This window comes from Nuphar pumila, chromosome 10 (assembly GCF_984573655.1).
Source record: "Nuphar pumila chromosome 10, dmNupPumi1.hap1.1, whole genome shotgun sequence".
NCBI lineage: Eukaryota > Viridiplantae > Streptophyta > Magnoliopsida > Nymphaeales > Nymphaeaceae > Nuphar > Nuphar pumila.
Window position 1 is genome coordinate 95,647,728 of NC_143258.1, and position 14,777 is coordinate 95,662,504.

At 35.3% G+C, this 14,777-nt stretch overlaps 1 protein-coding gene across 2 annotated transcripts in view; it reads left to right on the forward strand.

The window, feature by feature from the left end:
• Nucleotides 1-14,777, forward strand: part of LOC149827454 (uncharacterized) — a 69,987-nt gene that overhangs the window by 36,594 nt on the left and 18,616 nt on the right. For both annotated transcript variants that reach the window (XM_090019372.1, XM_090019373.1), the window contains exons 7-11: nt 12,657-12,728; nt 12,814-12,861; nt 12,938-13,015; nt 13,095-13,214; nt 13,425-13,530. In XM_090019372.1, coding sequence (XP_089875498.1) covers nt 12,657-12,728; nt 12,814-12,861; nt 12,938-13,015; nt 13,095-13,214; nt 13,425-13,530 — 424 coding nt within the window. The remainder of the gene's footprint in view (nt 1-12,656; nt 12,729-12,813; nt 12,862-12,937; nt 13,016-13,094; nt 13,215-13,424; nt 13,531-14,777) is intronic.

Genomic DNA, 14,777 nt, shown 5'->3' on the forward strand with positions numbered 1-14,777 from the left:
TATGAAACCAAACATCGAGCTAAATAAATGCGTAAGCAATAGCCTGTGCAGGGAATAGTGTGGCGGCGAAGTAAACAATACAAAGCAAGGCTTGATATGTGAAATCACACATCGAGCTGCCTATGCACGTAATAACACAGCGGCAAAGTAAATGACATAAAGAAAAAGGACAAGGATCGTAAAATTGCATCCTTGAATTAAAAGTGTATATATATATATATATATATATATATATGCTTATTCACAAGTTTTAGGATTGTCCTTCTATTGTCTTTTATGCAACTTTCCCTGGCTTGTGCCTCGGTGCTCGCATAGGATTGCACTGGTGGGGTGCGCTAAAGGGTTCATCATACTGAGTAAATAACACAAGGAAGTTCATCTTTTAAAATCATGAGTTGGTATTGTATTTAAGTCACAAGGAGTTGAACCTGTTTTTGAATCGAGGTGAGCCAATTCGGGGCCTGGGGTTAGCCGGGCTCAGCTGAGCCCGACTAGTCGTGAGAGGGGAGGGGTGGAGGCAAGGGGTGATGCCCCTGCCTGCTGGCTGGAAAGAGGAAAGAGAGGAGGCATGGGTGTTGCCCCTTCCTGCTGGCCGAAAAAAAAGGGAGGGCACGGGGCGGCGCCTCTGCCCTCAGGTCGAAACAGAGACAGGTAGGGGAGCGTCGCCCCCTACCTGTTGGCCGAAAACTAGGGAAGTCAGGGGAAGGCGCCCCTGCCCTCTGGTCGAAATAGAGACAGGCAGGGGGCGTCACCCCCTGCCTATTTGCCAGAAAACTAGGGAAGGCAAGGGGGGCGCCCTTGCCCTCTAGACGAAAACAGCGTCAGGCAGGGGCGTCGCCCCCTGCCTGTTGGCCAAAAATAGCAGGCGACGATAGAAGGGGCAGCGCCGTCCTGCCGGCCGAACTAAAGAGAGAGAGAGAGAGAGAGAGAGGGCATGCACCTGGGGGCGTGCGGCTCCGACGGGGCTGAGGAGGAGAAAGTGGGAGGTCACCGACGTTGGGAGGGGGTTCGGGTCCCGCTGATGAGTCGAGGGAGAGAGAGGTCGAAAGAGCGAGGGTGCAGGGGTAAAATGTTGGGGACAAAGAAAGAGCGCGGGGGGAGGGTGCTTTTTCCGTAAAAGGTAACCCCCCTCCGTCCCTGCATGTTTATATAGAAACACGGGGGTGCTATGTTCGGATCCGTTAGGATCCAACTTTGGGTCCGATTTTTTTTTTTAGTTTTTGGGTTTTACAATGACTCTAAGGGGAAATATTGTAATTGTGTACCTTTCATACTTGCTGCCACGTATCATGCTTATTCACCATGTCATTTTGGTGCATTAGTTGTTTTATTCTTTTTATATTGTATTCTTTATTACTTGTATGCAGTCTATTAACACTACATTCAAGGGTATTCTTGTAATTAAGCCCACCCCCATTAAGGGTTCTCTGGATAATGAAAAGCATAATGTGCAACCGGCTTCATCTGTTCCCTTGTATTTTACATCTTCCTTCCAAGATTCTTTCACAAATGATTACGGAATTAGTGTCCATCATCAATCCTTTTTTCATCATATAAGGTAAGTTTTGCTATTTTCTCTTTATTTCTCTTCCTTTTCTTTTCCTTATTCTTGCTCTTCTCCCTCTTTCTTTTATTATTTTCTCTCCATCTTCACCCAACTTTGGTCACGTATGTTCAGACAGTGTATATACCAAAGTATGATTAGGTATACTTATCGGTACTGCCTTTGCATTTTTAGTTCTTTTCTATTTCCTTTCTTTTTGTATTCAAGCTATTCCTTTGGTATATCTATTAGGTATTTAGTCTTTAGATTGTGTATACTTGTAGGGGTAGAATAGCTATTTTTAATTTCTTTCATTTGTATTTATATATTTTCATTTTAGTCATATTTTAAATGACTAATATTTTTGTTTTTGTATTTTTTATTTGTTTATCATGTTTGGTCAACTGAGTTGACCAGCTAGCCATTAGAACTATGCCTAAGGGCTAGTTGGAGGAGGTACAACTAGTTGTTGGGCCTCCCTCCAACTAGCCGTTAGGCTAGTCCTCTATCTATCTCTCTTATGTAAAAGGAGTGATGTGTGTGTGTCTAGGTGAGAGAGTGATGGGTAGTTTAGGTGTGTGTGAGTATGACTATATTTGTAATGAGGTTAACTTGTATTTATTGCAAATATTTTTTATTAATAATATTAAATTTTTTACCTCTTGGGTATGTTATTTTTAACCAAATGCATTATGTAGAAGCATTCATATTTCAAATTTTTTATAGAGTTTAGTATCATTTGTTATTTTTCTTTGTGCCTCGAACTCCATGTCACTGTGTGACAATGTACTCTGGGTGTCATTATGTTTTTCAGTTATATTATATATTTTGTATTTTAGTTATTATAATATATATATTATATTTTTTTTGTGTTCATGTGTTATATATATATATATATATATATATATATATATATATTCTCTGTGTGTAATTCTTATACAATATGTTTGACTGTTTCTGAGTTATATTTCTGGTTGACTGTTTTTGAGTTATATAATTTATATTTTGGGTTGACTATTTTTGAGTTATATAAGTTATATTTCTGGTTAATTGTTTCTGAGTTATATTTCTTGGGGGGCTTTAGTCTTATTTATGTGTTTTTTCGTTTCCCTTTTGATTTCTACTCGCTTCCCCTTTGAATCCTTGATTGCTTCCGGTTCCTATCCTAGGTCGCTTCGAGTTTGCTTCTCTTCTCATTTTCGAGATGATTTCTAGTTCACTTCTAAGTCATCCTGCGCTTCCCACTTCCTAAAGTTTTGGACGTGTCTCACTTCCTACTTCGGTTTCCCGTATCACTTCTCGCTTCCGCTTCTCTGACTGACAACTCTGGTATTAGTGTCCTATATCCTCTCTTGATTTTGTGTTAACTCTCTCCTTCCTTAGCTTTTAATTTACTCTCTCTTGTCTCCTTAACCTCTTAATTTACTTTCGCTTATCTCAATATCCTTGAGCTTAATGATGGAAGGTGGAATCCCCAAATTTCTCACACTAGCCCTATTGGTTCAACTCAATTAATGTGACTTCAAATCCTAATGCAAATAACATTCCTAATCCTAGCCTAATGGCCATGCTAACTTGTATAGTATGTGTGTCTATACATACTTACATAGATACATATACACACATGTATGTTTTTTGTAGAATGTAGTTAGGTCTTTATTATAAATACTTTTTTTGTAGTTTTTATTTTTATTCTCATGCCGCAAAACAAGCCCATAGTTGGTCATGTCTTAGGGTGTGTTGTTCATTTTTGTCATTGATTTTTTATAAGCCCAATGAAGATTTACCAAGAAATAAGAAAATGAACATTTATAGGGCATTCATATAACTCTATCTAATAACTCATTTGTCATTAAAATCTCAAATATAGGTCGAACAAAGCAATGAGAAGATTCCAATATCTTTTGAAAGATAAACTAATAACTCCACTAAGGTTGATATGCTTGACTTTCTTGTCGATATCCTTATCAAAATATCATGTGATCATCTCTCTAAATTCTGTCACAAAATGGAACAAATCCCAATGCACTCCAAAATAGATACTAAGAACCAAAAATATAATGTATTTGAATATACACTCACCATAGAAGTAACAATAGAATGCAAGAATTATAAAATGAATAATTTTATTAAGTATAACATTCAAATAATACAAAAGGAAATGAAAAATTATAAACAACCTCACTACAAACACTCAAACACACAAAAGTCTATAATCTACCTATCAGTCTCTCACCTTACAAAGGCACCCCCTCCCCCCCCCCCCCCCCCCCACACACACACACACACACACATATATATATATATATATATATATATATATATATATATATATATATATATATATATATAGAGAGAGAGAGAGAGAGAGAGAGATTAAAGGAGAAAAGAGGAAAAAAGAGATTTCCTTCTAGTCGTTGGAGAGGGTCCAACTTTGTCTTTTCAAATTGTTTCCTTTTTATGAACTCGCCTATTTAGAGATTGATTTTCGTGATTATGTATTGTCTTTTTATGGCATTTGGATTGTCCATCACTGAATTTTATATAATGCATCATTTGTTTTTTGTCTTGTTGTTATTGGGTTAGGGTTAGCCATTGAGGTAAGTTGTATGTGCACCTCATGTCATCTTATTAATCCAGATTATCAAGTTTATGAGTGATGTGTTGTCATTTGCCTTGGGTCTGACTGATGGATGATTGACCTCTGAACTCATTGTTATTAAAAATCCGAGTTAGTTGTTGGGGTGAGTTGTGTGTGCACCTCATGCCATCTTATCAAGTTTAAGTATGTATCTAATTGGAAAGTGATTGACCTTAGTTTCTATGAGTGTGTTTTAACATTCATTTGCTTGTATGATCATTGTTACAGTATTGAATGCTTGATATCTTGTGATGGTAGTTATGTTTTTTAAATTATGGGGTTTCAAAATATTGTTAAAATCATTATCTTGTTCTTCTTGATGACATTAGTTTATTTTTCAATACAAGCTCTCTTACCTCTTGTGTTCCCTCCTATTATGCCTTGTATCTCAGTGTCATTATATGTAGACAAAAGATGTTTATTCACACTTTTGTATATTTGTTTTGTTTAGCCCATAAGTGACATTGTGATTATATTCTTGTTTTAGTACCTGATACATTCATTTTGAGTGTCATTTTACGTAAACAAGAGATGTTTATTGACACTTTTGTCTGTTTATTTAGCCCATAAGTGGCATTGAGATTATACTCTTGTTCTAGTAGCTGATACACTCATTTTGAGTGTAATTATATGTAGACAAGAGATGTTTATTCATATTTTTTTGTGTTTATTTTTCCCATAAATGACATTGAGAGTATACTCTTGTTTTAGTTGTTGATACACTTTTTTTAAGTGTTATTTTATGTAGACAAGAGATATTGTTCTTCAATATGGTGAGTTATGTGCACCCATTGTACTCTTGATATAGTCGCTGATACACTTGTTTTTAAGTGTCATTATATGTAGAGAAGCGATGCTGGTTATTCACACCATTTGTGTATTTTTTAGCCTTTTAATGGCATTATGGTTATGCTCTTGTTCTAGTAGCTAATACACTTGATTGTTGAGGTTTGGAAATCTAGTAAGGTGAATGCTTGTGGTGGTCAAACTAGTGTTAAGATTTGCTAATATCATTCCTTGTGTTATATAAGAATTTTAAATCTCTTTATAATTTTTTTAAACTCATTTGCTCTTATGAAAAATGGTTATTGAAATAATTTTCATGCATTTTGCATTAAATATACTTTATTTGCATGATCAAGGAATATTTTAATTATGTTCCATGATTGATTGTTTTGCATATTTTACATAGGTTTAATTAATGCTTTCTAAGCATTTGTTAATGAAGAATATATTACTTTTATTTTGTGAGTTGTTTGTGTGTTTTCCCTTGGTCCATAAGTAACCACTATGGTATCAATATCTCATTGTAGCCTTTGTAACATTTCTTTGAGATATTGTTGGTTTCATTAGTTAGTTTTCTAAGCATGTGTTCTTGAAAGTTTTTTGTTATCTCTTAAAATTGGTCCATAAGTGACCTTTTTTAGTTGTATGGCTAATATCACTTCTAAAATGAAATTGATTTATGTGTTTTTGATGTTTTTAAAATCTTTTATTGAGTGATTGAAATCATTTCTTATCTTTCGTTGTGTAAAAATGATTTGTTATTTATATTTATTTATGAGTTATTTCTTCATGGTATTGATAATGTTGAAAATCCATGCCTGTTATGGATTAATATGCCTTTTGTAATAGATATATGTGTGCATAATTTTCATGAATGATTAAAGTGATTAATGACTATTGTGTTTGAAATTAAAGTTTTTTCAAAATTAATTCTTACTTTAAATACAACAACAACAACAACTACTATGCCTTCATCCCAAAACAATTGGGGTCGGCGATATGAACCAACAAAGAAAATCATTCTGGGTCTTTCACATGAATCCTTCTCCTCCAATCATTTCTATCCAATGCCATGTCCTCGATGAGGTTCAAAGCATTCATATCCTTTCCTATCATCTCCATCCAAGTCTTTCTAGGCCTACCCCGACCTCTTTTAACTAATATATTTTCCCATTTCTCCATCCTTCTAACTGGAGCATTATTAGGCATTCGCCGAATATGTCCAAACCACCGTAAACGATTCTCTCTCATCTTATTTTCAATGGGTGCAATGCCTACCTTCTTACGTATCTCCTCATTCCGAATCTTATCTTTTATTGTATTTCCACACATCCATCTAAGCATACACATCTCAGCTAAACTCATTTTTTAAATATGATGTCTCTTGGCAGCCCAACATTCCGTACCATATAGTAAAGCGGGCCTAATAGTCGTCCTATAAAACTTTCCCTTCAACCGCAATGGCTTTCTACGATCGTACAACACTCCAGTTGCACTTTTCCATTTCATCCACCCAACCTTTATACTATGATTTACATCTCCATCAATTTCTCCATACTTTTGAATGATAGATCCCAAATATTTGAAACAATCATCCGCCGATATTTCTTGCTCACCAAACTTCACTACACTCCCATCACTACTTCGTTACTTACTAAACCGACATTCCATATATTCTGTCTTACTCTTACTCAACTTAAAACCTCTTACTTCCAAAGTCTGTCTCCATAATTCTAACTTAGCATTAACCCTAGCTTTAGACTCATCAATGAAAACAATATCATCAGCAAACAACATACACCGCAACACATTTTCTTGAATTGATCTCGTAAACTCATCTATCACTATAGCAAATAGGAAAGGGCTTAATGCAGATCCTTGATGTAACCCAACTGTTATAGGAAAATTGGTTGTCACCCCTCCACAAGTGCGTACATTGGTTACTACTCCTTCATACATATCCTTAATTATACTAATGTACTTGAGAGAAACACCTTTCTTCATCATTGTCCACCAGAGAACGTTCTTAGGTACTCTATCGTATGCCTTCTCCAAATCAATAAAAACCATATGTAAATCTTTGTTCATCTCTCTATATCTCTCAATAAGTTGTCTAAGAAGATGTATAGTTTCCATAGTTGATCTTCTAGGCATAAAACCAAATTGATTCTCCGATATCATGACAACCTTCCTCAACCTATACTTAATCACCCTCTCTCAAAGTTTCATAGTATGACTCATGAGTTTTATACCACGATAGTTTGTGCAATCTTGTATATCACCCCCTTATTCTTATATAGAGGCACCAAAGTACTCTTCCTCCACTCATTAGGCATCTTATTTGTCCGCCAAATCTTGTTAAAAATATTTGTCAACCATTCTAAATCTTTCTCTCCCAAGCATTTCCAAGCCTCAATAGGTATACCATCTGGGTCAACTTCCCTTTTTTATTTCATTTTCTTCAAAGCATCTACAATTTCTTTCTTTTGAATCTTGCGCATGAAGTCACGATTCATCTCATGAAAAAGAATGGAGAAGTCTCCAAGATCCTGAGCATGACTTCCATTAAATAGCTTATCAAAATAATCTTTCCATCTCTTCTTAATCTCCTCATCTTTAACTAAAACCCTTTGCATTTCATCTTTGATACATCTAACCATACCCAAATCCCTTGATTTCCTATCTCTCATCTTTGCAAGCCTATAAATATCCTTCTCGCCCTCTTTGGTATCCAACTTGTCATAAACCTCCTTATATACCTTATCCCTCGCGTTTTGAACTACTTTTTTAGCTTTCTTCTTTGCTATCATATACTTCTCTAAATTCTCATTATCACGACTCTTACTTAGATTTCTATAACACTCTCTTTTAACCTTAATAGCTAATTTGACATCCTTGTTCTACCATGATGTATCCTTACCTAGCGGTGCACCACCTTTAGACTCACCCAATACCTCCTTAGCCACCTTTCTCATGCCACCCGCTATCTTATTCCACATTGATTCTGAATTCTCATCGAGACACCAATCAACTTCTTTAACTACTTGTTGTACAAACATTCCTTGTTTAGCTCCTTTCAGTGCCCACCACTTAATTCTAGGATCAATCCTATGTCTATTTCTTTTGCGACATTTTCTAATTCTAAGATCTAAAATTAAGACTCTATGTTATGTAGCTACACTTTCTCCCGGTATAACCTTACAATCGATGCAACAACCCCTATCTCTCTTTCTAAGTAGGAAAAAATCTATCTGACTCGTATTAACCCCACTTTTAAATGTTACTAGGTGAAACTCCCTTTTCTTAAACCAAGTGTTTGCTAAGATCATATCATAGGACAAACCAAAATCTAAAATCATTTCTCCACTTTCGTTTATTTCTCTTATACCATAGCCTCCATGGATACTCTCAAATCCATCCCTACTAATGCTTACATGTCCATTAAGGTCACCGCCGATGAGAAGCTTTTCTCCATAAGATATCTCTTATACTACTCCATCTAAATCTTCCTAAAATTGACGCTTTATGGAATCATCTAAACCTACTTGAGGTGCATAAACACTAATAATATTAATAATATTCGTACCTAATACTAATTTAATAAGTAAAATCCTATCACCCTTCCTACAGACCTCAACTACGTTATCTATAAAGTCACGACTAATAACAATCCCTACTCCATTCCTATTCCTATTTATTCTTGTATACCAAATCTTATATCCCCAAGGTTTTATCACTTTTGCTTTCTCACCTACCCATTTGGTCTCTTGTAGACATAAAATATTCATCTTTCTCCTACACATAACATCTACTAACTCTACCAACTTGCCAGTTAAAGACCCTATGTTCCAAGTGGTTAACCTAATTTTATGGTCTTGAACTATCTCCTTTACCCCCACCCGTCCAACAAAGTGAGGGAACCCTTGCCTATTTGACACCACACCTGGGCGTCGGTGTGACGCGTTGCTTCTGGGCGACGACCTAGCAACCCTTGCCCATTTATCACTGCCTCTAGGCCTATAGAGTACAACGCGTCGCTCAGTAGGGAACGCCCCAACGAAATTCTTATATTGGTTCATAATCATAGGGTGTGAATAAGTTTTTATGTTGGCTGTCACTGGCCTACCGCAACCCTCCTCCTTTATCCGGGCTTGGGACCGGCAGTATATAACTAAACAGTTATACACAGGCGGAGTTTAATTCTTACTTTAAATAATTTTGAAAAATGTTAAATTGACCTTTTAAATATCTTTTATGTATTGTATGTTTCTATGCTTGACCATCATCTCTCCATAATATATAACTAATATAGTTGTCGTTTGAAATCTTATTATGATATATATATGTGTAGTCGGGATGTTTTGTTAGCTCTATTTACAGGTTTTCAAGAATTGATGATATTGAAGATCCTCTGTGTAATAGAGCATATGATTAAGCACCCCTTAAAGAAGCACCAAATGGAAGGACTTGATGAAGTATATAAACACATTTTATGTAATGAGTTTCTTATGTTGTAATTTCAAACTTATAGTGAGTCACTGTAAGTTTGAGGGATGGTATTAAGATGGATATATTAATATAATGTAATATATTATATAATATTTATAATATACATATCTTAGTCAACCTAGGTTGACCTGTAAATAGATTTCTAGCCATTGGACACCCTCTCTAACGACTAGAAGAGGTCAACCTAGGTTGACTAAGATATATATATATTATATAATATATAAATCTTATATATAATATATTATATTAATATATCCATCTTAACAAATTCATGCTGCTTTTAATGAGCTACATGCTCAATAAGCAACTAATTTCAACTTTAATATTTAGGTTTCTAGGGTTTTAAAAAGAGACATTTGAAAATAACATTTTCTAAAAGACAACATAATAAATTTGAAATCACTTCTTCAAACTTTATTTGAACAACAAAATCAACTTTTCAAAATGCGGTACATATTGTAAATCACTTTGCAAACTCGTGAAACTTGTTTTCCAAAAGCTAGCATTTCTCATTTTGTTAAACTTTAAAAAAACACTTTTTAAAAGATCTGATTCACAATCCCATTGAAGATTCAAAAGGCTGATAAATCCCAATTTTACTTGGGTCAATAAAATCCCTCCGTACTTCAAATGGGTCGATCACAATACCAGTTGCAGGTTCCACCTCCCATTGACTAATTGTTTACTTAATTGGCTTTAATTATAAAATCCGAAACTAAATATTGATTGACTTAAGGCAAGCCTAATCCTAATTATCAAACCTAGAGTTATTTACAAAACTCATTTAAGAAAATCTAATTACTAAAACTATAAATAATCACTTACAAAGCTAAATTAAGAATCTAATTACTAAACCATAACTAATCTCTTACAAAACTAATTTAAGAAAATTTAATCACTAAAACTATAATAAATTACATACAAAACTGATTTAAGAAATCTAATTACCAAAACAATAATTAATCATTTACCTAAAAGTCGTGAGCTCTTCGTAGGTGAACCGGGTGCCCTTGCTTCTTGGGCTCCTCGGGCCTCCATTTTTTAGCCCCATCCTCCTTCCTTCCTTTCTCATTTTCCATACCCTCTAGGCTTACTTATAAGGAGGCTAAGGCAGAAAAGGTGGGGTTGTAGGTTGGTAAAATTACCATTTCACCCCTAGTCTTCTTTCTTATTTACATGCCAGCTTTATCCTTCTTTCTTATTTACATGTAATAAAAGTAAATGTCTTCATTTGAATGAGCAAATACCTCCCATTTGAATCCATTAAAATTTTCTAAAAATTCAAATTCCTTAAGAATAAAAAGTCAAATTCAGGGTTTTAGTACAAATTTTGGAATTTTGCATATGGGTCCACAATTGTGTCTCAATATTTCTTTGGTCTTATACTCTGAAAATTCTAACTTTACATATTGTTACTTTGTGCTAGAAGTCCAGGAGAAAATATTTTCTAATTTAAATATTAAAATATTTTCTCGTTGTGGGCACCTTTTAAAACACTTGGATAAATAAGGACCTAAGTTTGACTTTTTATATAAATCGCTATATTTGGAGTAAAATTAAGGCCTATAACTATAGAAAATAGGTCCTGCCACGAGCCTAACGAGCGGGCCGTGGGCCGGGGCGGCCCATTGCCCACGCCTAGTAGTATATTACATTTATTTTTTCTGTTTTGTAGTATAAACTGCCCATTAGGGGCAGTTTGGTCATAAGACCTAACTAACCGTTGGGATCTCCCAACAACTAGTTAGGCTCCTCTCTAATCTCGTATACATGGGACTAAAGTCCTCTTTGTGACTGATGCATATTTTGTGCATTTAATACCAAAAAATAATATTTTATATACTTTTGTGAGTGGCTTTAATGTAGTTTCCTTAGTGGCTTTGTGATTATTGCTATCTTGAAGACCATTTCATTACAGGCCACTCAAAACCCTAAATCTTCTTTTTAAAGGTTTCAATCAAGCTAAGTGATACCAATTGTTTCACTTGGAAGGGTGTGATTGTGACACCCATCAAGTTTCTTATGCTATTGGACCACATTGATGGGAGTGCCAATGTTCTTCCACTGGGTATCACTCATGAAGAAGTGACGGAAGATGGTTCAAAGGAGGTCCTTATGATTCCTAATTTGGCATATGAGGAATGGGTAGTCCAAGATCAAAGATTAATTGAGTGGATATTACACTTCATTTGAAATGATCCTATCCCAAGTTGTTGGGCTCCCTAACATGCAAGAGCTATGGCCAGCATATCACATGCAGAATATCGTGTGATTGGAGACCCCCGTAAGCTTCTCAAGGCTATAACTTATCCTGGCAAAATAGTCATCATTAATGGAGAACATCACACCATCACTCATATATTGTTATTTCTACTTCTAATGCAGTGCCAGATATGATAGATTTAATTGCAGTATGATGGTCTGACTTACAATAAATGGTATTTTTTTACTCCATTACATTAAGTAGAGCCACTACAGATACATGAAGTTGGAGAGCTAGTGGACAATGTCAATAATTACCAATAGTTTGTTCGGAAACTTATAGATTGTCCTTAACAAGGCATAATATTTAATATGCAATTGCTGTAATCAGCCAATATACGCATTGTCCTTGCCAACCTCATGTAAATGCTGTCTCAAATATTAAGATATCTAAAGATGAACCTCAGGAGGTGAATATTGCAAAAAAATCCTGGAATTGCAACATCCAAGACTGCATACTTGCAGATTCGGACGGTTACCTAGATGAGGGACCACTTGTTGTGCTGTAGTTGATGGAATTTGGCCCCACTGATGAAGGAAAAAAGAAGGATTTTGTGGAGTCAAGTGATGAGGCATAATACTGTTTTCAAATCAAGGTGCTATTTAGAATGAAACAAAATGAGACTAGAAATCATAAATACTTAAGCAAACGGTCCCTGTTTTCATCCATCTGCAGCTGAAATAAAAAGTTGATTCTTGTACTTGTTTTCTGTATTTCAAGTTGTGACATGTGTCTACCATTGATGACTTGATTCTTGTACTTATGTTCTTTTAAGTGCATACTTTTTTTCTTTTTCCGACAAGTTGCTGTTTTGACATTTACAGTTGTTTAGCCTTTCTTCATTCTTACCTAAGTTCAGTAAGTCACAATCTTTCATTGGGAGCAAATTCATTTAATCTAGTATTCTGTTGCAGATGGTTGACAGGCTGGATGAAGGTGCAGTGCCTGCAAAGCTTGGACTATTAGATTATCAGGGGCTTCACAAAGTAAATGTTGTCAATCTTTTTCATATTTAACACAGTTAATAATTTGCAGTGCAACCATGATGGTAACAATTGTATTTTCTTGCAGGCTGTAGCCTTAGCCCTTTCCGATGCTCATGAAGAAGGGCTGCTTAAGGTAGTTATTTGTCTTACAGCCTTGGGATTTCTTTGAACATTCACATTTATAAAGCACTAGTTTAATGATTGAACAGAGTGAGATTGTCAATGAACCAGAGCGTTTTGTAATACCTGATCCAGATCTTCCTTTAGCTCTTTTGGACCAAAAAGAGGTGTGGTAGTAGTCATCATATCTTTCAGTTGTTTAGTTTTTTCCATGGAATCTGGCATTGGTTCCTTTATATTTTTCAGGCAGGTAAGAAGTTGTTGCTGATTACCAATTCAGACTACCACTATACAAATAAGATGATGCAGCATGCACTAAATAGGTATCTCCCAAATGGCATGGGTTGGAGAGATCTTTTTGATATGGTAAGATCCTGCTTGTTGACTACATTTTCAAGACGATGACATGCCTTGATGTGCTTCTTTTTGGTCACCATGCTAGCATGCTTGAACTACATCACCAATACCACATATTATGCTCACAGTGTTATGTTTTTTAAAGAGACATTGAATAAGCAACTTGTAGATGGTGTAGAGAACCATATACAGTATTCTAAGAGTTTGTGATCGATGCAGGTTATTGTTTCTGCAAGAAAGCCAGAGTTTTTCCAAATGTCTCACCCAATGTATGAGGTTGTGACAGATGAAGGGTTGATGAGGCCCTGCTTCAAGGCTCACACTGGTAAGCATAAGTTACTGTTTGACATTCTACACAATCTTTTTGTTCAGTTCATGCATTGATCTATATCTAAGGTATTATCAATCAGGAGAGTGAATTTCTTTTCCTGCACTTTATAATACATATTATATCTGGACCTTCGTGAAATGTAACCATGGATATTGTCACCGCCATAGAACAGAAAGGTATTTATTTTGACCTTTTTCCTCTTACTGAAGTCTCTAATCCCATGGAAAGAGAGTCTAGGACAGTGTGGATATGTTGCAACATTATCACTAGCTACCTTTATTTGGTAGATTTTATGTGTTTGAAATGTGTAAGCTTCTGTAAGATAATTTGGTGTGTATCTTTCTTGTTGTTAATTGTGCTTTTATCTGAATGTTGAAAATGTTCCAAGAACCTGATACCAAACTGACCTCTTTCATAGTCCTACGTACATAACATGATCCTAAACTACATATCTCTATTTGTTTGCTATTATTGCTGGGGGATGGCCCTCATGCTCATTGTACCTGAACTTGAGACCCCTTAATTATAGCAGTGTTCTTACCAACTGGCCATTTTGGACCCTACTAATTTTCATATTAAGGGTATGTTTGGTTGCATCTCATGTGATTTGGTCACATGAGATGGAACCAAATGTGATTTGAAATATGATTTCAAACCGCATATTCCACTGTGTGATTTGGAATCGCGTCATTCACTTCAAATGTGATTTCAAATCACATTCCATTTCTTATTTGAATCTAAATCACGTTTGGTTAGCTGTGCAAATGAGTTTCATTCTCTCATTTGCATGAGATTCCAAATCACATGTTCGGTTAGCTATGCAAATGAGATTCATTTCTTTCATTTGCATGAGATTCCAAATCACATTTGAATGCAACCAAACATACCCTAAGTGACCATCAATCATAAAAAAAAGTTGACTCAATTCGCTTTCTTCCTCCAATTACATTCCTTTCCACTTACAGTTTTAATTTTCCATTTGGCTTCCACCTCGATATCTGTTTGAATCCAATTTGATCCTTGACATGATTCTGTTTGATTCTAATTCCATTTGTTTGATTCTCATTTCTCATTCTTTCACAATTAAATGCCTCACTTCTTCCAATTCTCATATGGTTTTTTTATTCTAGTTTCCAACTTGGAAACTGGTGAAATAATAGCAAAAGATTTCATGTGAAGGAAAAAGAGAACACTGCTAGATAAGAAATTAAATATATTGTGGGAAAATTTAAGAGGTCATA